The 9,748-nt window shown below is 39.9% G+C and overlaps 1 protein-coding gene across 1 annotated transcript; it reads left to right on the top strand.

The window, feature by feature from the left end:
* The first annotated feature begins 428 nt into the window (after positions 1 to 428).
* Positions 429 to 9,748, top strand: LOC124042654 (peptidyl-prolyl cis-trans isomerase FKBP14-like). The gene is made up of 4 exons (XM_046360733.1): positions 429 to 757; positions 1,015 to 1,166; positions 8,625 to 8,752; positions 8,966 to 9,748. Exons 1-4 carry the CDS (start codon positions 564 to 566, stop codon positions 9,122 to 9,124), a joined length of 633 nt encoding a protein of 210 aa, XP_046216689.1. The 5' UTR covers positions 429 to 563; the 3' UTR covers positions 9,125 to 9,748.

Raw genomic sequence — 9,748 nt, 5'->3', positions numbered from 1 at the left:
GAATTATAGTGTGTTTATGGGCTATTTTATAAAACAATCGGATATCGAACTGTAGCCATTGATGAAGTATGTGAATGTTACACTAGCATGATATAAATTCAATAACACACATTGTTTCATCTCTCTCGATATAAAGTTAAATTCAACCAGCTTTTACCAAAATGAGTAGGTGATGGTCTATTTATTATTTGTCTACCTGAGAAATGTGAGTTAAAATAAAAATAAAAAGTAAATCGAAGTTTCAAAATGCATCCACGTATTGTTCATCTGTTTATCGTTCACGTGTCTTTAATAATTTGAAAGCTTCGACATTGATACTTTGAAAGACAGATCATTATTCTACGGAACTGAGAGACAACAGCTCCGCCATGAAGGCGGGGAATATGCAAATATACAACCAATCAAACGTACACTTCCTGTAACAGCTTGCATGATGAAACGTCACTTGCCACGTCTTGACACTGCGGGCGCGCTTGTTCCAGTGAGTGGCAAGTTCTACAAGTTTTGAACAAATATCTTTTCTCCTATCGACACCTATCATTTTTGCCGATATCAGTTCTGAAATGTTCCTGGTTTGTTTGAGCTGGTTTTGCACTTCGCTGCTAGTGTTCGTCAGTGCAGGGAAACTTCCAGAGGCCGAAGTAAAAATCACAGTTCTGCACAAACCTTTCCTCTGTCATCGCAAGTCGAAGTACGGAGACATTCTGCTGGTCCACCATGAAGGATATCTTCAAAATGGAACTAAGTTTCATTCCAGGTTAGTTTGTTATGAAAACAACAATTGAAGGAAGCGTTTCCTGAACCTAGAAACGGTCAGATACATGTTTTTGCTGCTGTCTTATAAGATAAAGTGTGTGTGTGTGTGTGTGTGTGTGTGTGTGTGTGTGTGTGTGTGTGTGTGTGTGTGTGTGTGTGTGTGTGTGTGTGTGTGTGTGTGTGTGTGTGTGTGTGTGTGTGTGTGTGTGTGTATGTATGTATGTATGTATGTATGTATGTATGTGTGTGTGTTTCCAGCTACTCCCAGGGAGACAAGCAGCCTGTCTGGTTCACTCTGGGTATTAAAGAGGTGATAAAGGGATGGGACAAAGGCCTGCAGGGGATGTGTGCTGGAGAGAAGAGACGCCTCGTCGTACCTCCTGCCCTCGCTTATGGCAAGGAGGGGAAAGGTACACACACACACACACATACACCACACACACACACACATACCACACACACACACACATACACACACATATACATATACACACACATACACACACACACACACACATACACACACACACACACACACACACACACACACACACACACACACACACACACACACACACACACACACACACACACACACACACACACACACACACACACACACACACACTGTACTAAAGTTACTTCACTGCAATGTACATAGATGACCCCCCCCCTGAATGGCACTAATGCCCTTCATCTGTCTCCTGTACGGCACCGTTGTAGGATAGAAACGATGCCTAAAGGTTGAACTACTAACTACTGCTCTGTGACGTCTTCCCAACGTGGAGCATTGGGGAGCATGTGAGCGATGCTGTGAGCGATGCTGTGAGCGATGCTGTGAGCGATGCTGTGAGCGATGCTGTGAGCGATGCTGTGAGCGTGTGAACGATGCTGTGAGCATGTGAGCATGTGAACGATGCTGTGAGCATGTGAACGATGCTGTGCTTTGCCCTGGTAAGCACACCCCCTACCTAACCCTCACCTACACTTTGTTACTTCAAGAATGTTCCAGTGTTGGCACATCTTGGGTGTGCGCATCTTTATTAGTCTTGGTGTGTTTTCACATATAGTCCTTCACTTCACCTATCTTGTGGTCCGTGTCCTCTTTGCATTCACATTGCTATGTTTTAGAAAGGAACCAAGATATTTTTCCAACATTCACTCAATGCACTCTGGGTTTTTGCTAAGTGCAGGACAAGCCATGTCATCAGAATGTTATCCGACAACTAGATAAATATACAGCTAGATAAATATATAGCTAGATAAATATACAGCTAGATAAATATACAGCTAGATAAATATATAGCTAGATAAATATACAGCTAGATAAATATACAGATAGATAAATATACAGATAGATAAATATTCAGCTAGCTAGATAAATATTCAGCTAAATATACAGCTAGATAAATATTCAGCTAGCTAGATAAATATTCAGCTAGATGAATATATAGCTAAATAAATATTCAGCTAAATATACAGCTAGATAAATATTCAGCTAGCTAAATAAATATTCAGCTAAATATACAGCTAGATAAATATTCAGCTAGCTAGATAAATATTCAGCTAGATGAATATATAGCTAAATAAATATTCAGCTAAATATACAGCTAGATAAATATATAGCTAGCTAAATATATAGCTAGATAAATATACAGCTAGATAAATATACAGCTAGATAAATATACAGCTAGATAAATATTCAGCTAGCTAGATAAATATTCAGCAAGATAAATAAATATTCAGCTAAATATACAGCTAGATAAATATTCAGCTAGCTAGATAAATATTCAGCTAGATGAATATATAGCTAAATAAATATTCAGCTAAATATACCGCTAGATAAATATTCAGCTAGCTAGATAAATATTCAGCTAGATTAATATATAGCTAAATAAATATTCAGTTAAATATACAGCTAGATAAATATTCAGCTAGCTAGATAAATATTCAGCTAGCTAGATAGATAGATAGATAGATAGATAGATAGATAGATAGATAGATAGATAGATAGATAGATAGATAGATAGATAGATAGATAGATAGATAGATAGATAGATAGATATTCAGATAGATAGATAGATATTCAGATAGATAGATAGATATTCAGATAGATAGATAGATATTCAGATAGATAGATAGATATTCAGATAGATAGATAGATATTCAGATAGATTAATATATAGCTAAATAAATATTCAGTTAAATATACAGCTAGATAAATATTCAGCTAGCTAGATAAATATTCAGCTAGCTAGATAGATAGATAGATAGATAGATAGATAGATAGATAGATAGATAGATAGATAGATAGATAGATAGATAGATAGATATTCAGATAGATAGATAGATAGATAGATAGATAGATAGATAGATAGATAGATATTCAGATAGATAGATAGATATTCAGATAGATAGATAGATATTCAGATAGATAGATAGATATTCAGATAGATAGATAGATATTCAGATAGATAGATAGATATTCAGATAGATAGATAGATATTCAGATAGATAGATAGATATTCAGATAGATAGATAGATATTCAGATAGATAGATAGATATTCAGATAGATAGATAGATATTCAGATAGATAGATAGATATTCAGATAGATAGATAGATAGATAGATAGATAGATAGATAGATAGATAGATAGATAGATAGATAGATAGATAGATAGATAGATAGATAGATAGATAGATAGATAGATATTCAGATAGATAGATAGATAGATAGATAGATAGATAGATAGATAGATAGATAGATAGATAGATAGATATTCAGATAGATAGATAGATATTCAGATAGATAGATAGATATTCAGATAGATAGATAGATATTCAGATAGATAGATAGATATTCAGATAGATAGATAGATAGATAGATAGATAGATAGATAGATAGATAGATAGATAGATAGATAGATAGATAGATAGATAGATAGATAGATAGATAGATAGATAGATAGATAAATAAATATAATATGTAGATGGATAAATATAGAAATATATAAATATAATATATAGCTAGATAGATAAATATAATATATAGCTAGATAGATATACAGATAGATAAATATAATATATAGCTAGATAGATATACAGATAGATAAATATAATATATAGCTAGATAGATATACAGATAGATAAATATACAGATAGATATATAAATATAATATACAGCTAGATAGATATACAGATAGATATACCTTCTTACATTTTAGAAGATACTAGATTGCATTTAGTTCAAATATGAGACATAATAACTGTAATCAGAAGATACAAATTATATTTACATGTTAATAGTAAGGGAATAAATAGAAGAATAACTGCAGATAACATAATGCTGTTAATAGTAAGGGAATAAATAGAAGAATAACTGCAGATAACATAATGCTGTTAATAGTAAGGGAATAAATAGAAGAATAACTGCAGATAACATAATGCTGTTAATAGTAAGGGAATAAATAGAATAATAACTGCAGATAACATAATGCTGTTAATTGATGAATAAATAGAAGAATAACTGCAGATAACATAATGCCGTTAATTGATGAATAAATAGAATAATAACTGCAGATAACATAATGCTGTTAATTGATGAATAAATAGAATAATAACTGCAGATAACATAATGCCGTTAATTGATGAATAAATAGAAGAATAACTGCAGATAACATAATGCTGTTAATTGATGAATAAATAGAATAATAACTGCAGATAACATAATGCCGTTAATTGAAAATTGTATACCCAATGTAGGCTACTTACTGCCCCATCATGTCTTCTCACACTACTCAAACCCAACAGTGGAATAGACTGCTGATGAGTCTCTTAGCCTTTAGCATTTCACTGTAAGGTCTGTCTATATCTGCTGTATTCGGCGCATGTGATCAATACAATTTGATTTGATCACAATATTACAAACAATCTGAAACGAACCTGGACATTCGCTCTTTTGTGACATCGATGTGAGGGGTTTATGTCAGAAGTCTAGTGGGAGGGGTTTATGTCAGAAGTCTAGTGGGAGGGGTTTATGTCAGAAGTCTAGTGGGAGGGGTTTATGTCAGAAGTCTAGTGGGAGGGGTTTATGTCAGAAGTCTAGTGGAAGGGGTTTATGTCAGAAGTCTAGTGGGAGGGGTTTAAGTCAGAAGTCTAGTGGGAGGGGTTTATGTCAGAAGTCTAGTGGGAGGGGTTTATGTCAGAAGTCTAGTGGGAGGGGTTTATGTCAGAAGTCTAGTGGGAGGGGTTTATGTCAGAAGTCTAGTGGGAGGGGTTATGTCAGAAGTCTAGTGGGAGGGGTTTATGTCAGAAGTCTAGTGGGAGGGGTTTATGTCAGAAGTCTAGTGGGAGGGGTTTGTCAGAAGTCTAGTGGGAGGGGTTATGTCAGTAGTCTAGTGGGAGGGGTTATGTCAGTAGTCTAGTGGGAGGGGTTATGACAGTAGTCTAGTGGGAGGGGTTATAATAATAATAATAATAATAATATATGCCATTTAGCAGACGCTTTTATCCAAAGCGACTTACAGTCATGTGTGCATACATTCTACGTATGGGTGGTCCCGGGGATCAACCCCACTACGTCAGTAGTCTAGTGGGAGGGGTTATGTCAGTAGTCTAGTGGGAGGGGTTTGTCAGAAGTCTAGTGGGAGGGGTTATGACAGTAGTCTAGTGGGAGGGGTTATGTCAGTAGTCTAGGGGTTATGACAGTAGTCTAGTGGGAGGGGTTATATCAGTAGTCTAGTGGGAGGGTTTATGTCAGAAGTCTAGTGGGAGGGGTTAATGTCAGTAGTCTAGTGGGAGGGGTTTGTCAGAAGTCTAGTGGGAGGGGTTTGTCAGAAGTCTAGTGGGAGGGGTTGTGTCGGTAGTCTAGTGGGAGGGGTTTACATCAGTAGTCTAGTGGGAGGGATTATGTCAGTAGTCTAGTGGGAGGGGTTTATGTCAGTCTAGTGGGAGGGGTTTATGTCAGTCTAGTGGGAGGGGTTATGTCAGTAGTCTAGTGGGAGGGGTTTATGTCAGTCTAGTGGGAGGGGTTATGTCAGTAGTCTAGTGGGAGGGGTTTATGTCAGTAGTCTATTGGAAGGGGTTAATGTCAGTAGTCTAGTGGGAGGAGTTATGACAGTAGTCTGTGTGGGAGGGGTTATGACAGTATTCTAGTGGGAGGGGTTAATGACAGTAGTCTAGTGGGAGGGGTTAATGACAGTAGTCTAGTGGGAGGGGTTAATGACAGTAGTCTAGTGGGAGGGGTTTATGTCAGAAGTCTAGTGGGAGGGGTTTATGTCAGAAGTCTAGTGGGAGGGGTTTATGTCAGAAGTCTAGTGGAAGGGGTTTATGTCAGAAGTCTAGTGGAAGGGGTTTATGTCAGAAGTCTAGTGGGAGGGGTTTATGTCAGAAGTCTAGTGGGAGGTGTTTATGTCAGAAGTCTAGTGGAAGGGGTTTATGTCAGAAGTCTAGTGGGAGGGGTTTATGTCAGAAGTCTAGTGGGAGGGGTTTATGTCAGAAGTCTAGTGGGAGGGGTTTATGTCAGAAGTCTAGTGGGAGGGGTTTATGTCAGAAGTCTAGTGGGAGGGGTTTATGTCAGAAGTCTAGTGGGAGGGGTTTAAGTCAGAAGTCTAGTGGGAGGGGTTTATGTCAGAAGTCTAGTGGGAGGGGTTTATGTCAGAAGTCTAGTGGGAGGGGTTTATGTCAGAAGTCTAGTGGGAGGGGTTTATGTCAGAAGTCTAGTGGGAGGGGTTATGTCAGAAGTCTAGTGGGAGGGGTTATGTCAGAAGTCTAGTGGGAGGGGTTTATGTCAGAAGTCTAGTGGGAGGGGTTTATGTCAGAAGTCTAGTGGGAGGGGTTTATGTCAGAAGTCTAGTGGGAGGGGTTTGTCAGAAGTCTAGTGGGAGGGGTTATGTCAGTAGTCTAGTGGGAGGGGTTATGTCAGTAGTCTAGTGGGAGGGGTTATGACAGTAGTCTAGTGGGAGGGGTTATAATAATAATAATAATAATAATATATGCCATTTAGCAGACGCTTTTATCCAAAGCGACTTACAGTCATGTGTGCATACATTCTACGTATGGGTGGTCCCGGGGATCGAACCCACTACGTCAGTAGTCTAGTGGGAGGGGTTATGTCAGTAGTCTAGTGGGAGGGGTTTGTCAGAAGTCTAGTGGGAGGGGTTATGACAGTAGTCTAGTGGGAGGGGTTATGTCAGTAATCTAGGGGTTATGACAGTAGTCTAGTGGGAGGGGTTATATCAGTAGTCTAGTGGGAGGGTTTATGTCAGAAGTCTAGTGGGAGGGGTTAATGTCAGTAGTCTAGTGGGAGGGGTTTGTCAGAAGTCTAGTGGGAGGGGTTTGTCAGAAGTCTAGTGGGAGGGGTTGTGTCGGTAGTCTAGTGGGAGGGGTTTACATCAGTAGTCTAGTGGGAGGGATTATGTCAGTAGTCTAGTGGGAGGGGTTTATGTCAGAAGTCTAGTGGGAGGGGTTTATGTCAGAAGTCTAGTGGGAGGGGTTTATGTCAGAAGTCTAGTGGGAGGGGTTATGTCAGAAGTCTAGTGGGAGGGGTTTATGTCAGAAGTCTAGTGGGAGGGGTTTATGTCAGAAGTCTAGTGGGAGGGGTTTATGTCAGAAGTCTAGTGGGAGGGGTTTGTCAGAAGTCTAGTGGGAGGGGTTATGTCAGTAGTCTAGTGGGAGGGGTTATGTCAGTAGTCTAGTGGGAGGGGTTATGACAGTAGTCTAGTGGGAGGGGTTATAATAATAATAATATATGCCATTTAGCAGACGCTTTTATCCAAAGCGACTTACAGTCATGTGTGCATACATTCTACGTATGGGTGGTCCCGGGGATCGAACCCACTACGTCAGTAGTCTAGTGGGAGGGGTTATGTCAGTAGTCTAGTGGGAGGGGTTTGTCAGAAGTCTAGTGGGAGGGGTTATGACAGTAGTCTAGTGGGAGGGGTTATGTCAGTAGTCTAGGGGTTATGACAGTAGTCTAGTGGGAGGGGTTATATCAGTAGTCTAGTGGGAGGGTTTATGTCAGAAGTCTAGTGGGAGGGGTTAATGTCAGTAGTCTAGTGGGAGGGGTTTGTCAGAAGTCTAGTGGGAGGGGTTTGTCAGAAGTCTAGTGGGAGGGGTTGTGTCGGTAGTCTAGTGGGAGGGGTTTACATCAGTAGTCTAGTGGGAGGGGTTATGTCAGTAGTCTAGTGGGAGGGGTTTATGTCAGTCTAGTGGGAGGGGTTATGTCAGTAGTCTAGTGGGAGGGGTTTATGTCAGTCTAGTGGGAGGGGTTATGTCAGTAGTCTAGTGGGAGGGGTTTATGTCAGTAGTCTATTGGAAGGGGTTAATGTCAGTAGTCTAGTGGGAGGAGTTATGACAGTAGTCTGTGTGGGAGGGGTTATGACAGTATTCTAGTGGGAGGGGTTAATGACAGTAGTCTAGTGGGAGGGGTTAATGACAGTAGTCTAGTGGGAGGGGTTATGACAGTAGTCTGTGTGGTACGGGAATAATGACAAGCCAACCTGGGGAGCTCTGTGTTCACGTTCTCCGAAAAAGGGAACCGGACCAGATAATTCAAGAGAACCGAACTCAGACCACCTATTGAGATGGTCTCAGTTCGGTTCACCTCTGGGGCTCTTTTGTGTGTTCACAAAAAACATTCTGAAAGGGACAAAGTCTGAAAACACCCTCACATGGCTTCCTCTCCTTGTCTCCTTTCCTTCGTCCACTCTTACTGGTTTCGGTGAAAGCAATATCCTGGATCAGGTTTTCTTCAGCTGTCCCTTCCTTTTAGAACAAATACCATTTTGTATGTATTAGAACTGAGTCCCGGCCTAGCATTCCAGTGACCTCCGATCCTGATGTTGTGACCCCTGAACTCTGACCTCAGGTAAGATCCCACCGGAGAGCACCCTGACTTTTAACATCGAGGTGATGGAGATCAGGAATGGACCCAGGTCACATGAATCCTTCCAGGAAATGGACCTCAACGATGACTGGAAACTCTCCAAGGACGAGGCGAGAGAGCACACACACACACAGACACACAGTAACATTATGCTGTCTGGTATACTTAAACAAATGGATCTTCTCTCTGTTACACACACAGACACGGACTGTTTGTTCACACTTATACCATGTGAAGGAATTCTCTCTCTCTGTCACACACACACACACACACCACACACACCTTACTTTATGTCCTGACTGCATGCTCCCTTTTCCTCCCAGGTGAAGGAGTACCTGAGGAAGGAGTTTCAGCGTCATGGTTACCCTCCCAACGACACCCATCATGAGCAGATGGTGGAGGACATCTTTAAGAAGGAGGATGAGAACGAGGATGGCTTCATCTCCTCCAGAGAGTTCACCTACAAACACGATGAACTTTAACCTCTGACCTAATCCCCTATACTTTTTTACTGGTCAGGTCAAACTTGGGAGGTCTTAGTCCTATTTCTGTTCTAGGATCAGTTTATGTTCACCATATTAGACGGCGTAGAACATAGGAAACTGACCTTAGATCAGTGTTAAAGGGGAAACGTCATCTTACATCAGTCCAAAACGGAGTCGGGTTACATCAACATGATATGATCATTCTTTACATTAGACAAGCTGTGTGAATTGTGATGCTAGTGTGTGTGTGTGTGTGTGTGTGTGTGTGTGTGTGTGTGTGTGTGTGTGTGTGTGTGTGTGTGTGTGTGTGTGTGTGTGTGTGTGTGTGTGTGTGTGTGTGTGTGTGTGTGTGTGTGTGTGTGTGTGTGTGTGTTTGTGATATTTTGGGTTAAAGTTTATTTTAAAAGTTTGTTAATAAAAACTGCTTATGAACCATTATTGAATATTTGGTTAAATGTTGTTTAACTGTTTAAGGCTCCTTTTGTTTTATATCTACAAGAACCAGAGATATATAATGTAAAACATTGATCACAGGATAACATATTTGTGATATAGTTTTTATAACATATTAGTGGTACCTGTTTTTTTTTTACTGAATGTATTTTGTGTTCACTTTTTAGA

The sequence above is a fragment of the Oncorhynchus gorbuscha genome, linkage group LG09 (genome assembly GCF_021184085.1).
Source record: "Oncorhynchus gorbuscha isolate QuinsamMale2020 ecotype Even-year linkage group LG09, OgorEven_v1.0, whole genome shotgun sequence".
Classification (NCBI taxonomy): Eukaryota; Metazoa; Chordata; class Actinopteri; order Salmoniformes; family Salmonidae; genus Oncorhynchus; species Oncorhynchus gorbuscha.
The sequence above is the reverse complement of the archived record's forward strand: the minus strand, read 5'-3'. Positions and strand labels throughout refer to the sequence as shown.

Coding starts and splice junctions, on each gene's coding strand:
- LOC124042654 (XM_046360733.1), top strand. CDS start 564: ATGTTCCTGGTTTGTTTGAGCTGGTTTTGCACTTCGCTGCTAGTGTTC. Junction 1,167..8,624: donor TTATGGCAAGGAGGGGAAAG/GTACACACACAC, acceptor CTCTGACCTCAG/GTAAGATCCCACCGGAGAGC. Junction 8,753..8,965: donor GGAAACTCTCCAAGGACGAG/GCGAGAGAGCAC, acceptor TTTTCCTCCCAG/GTGAAGGAGTACCTGAGGAA.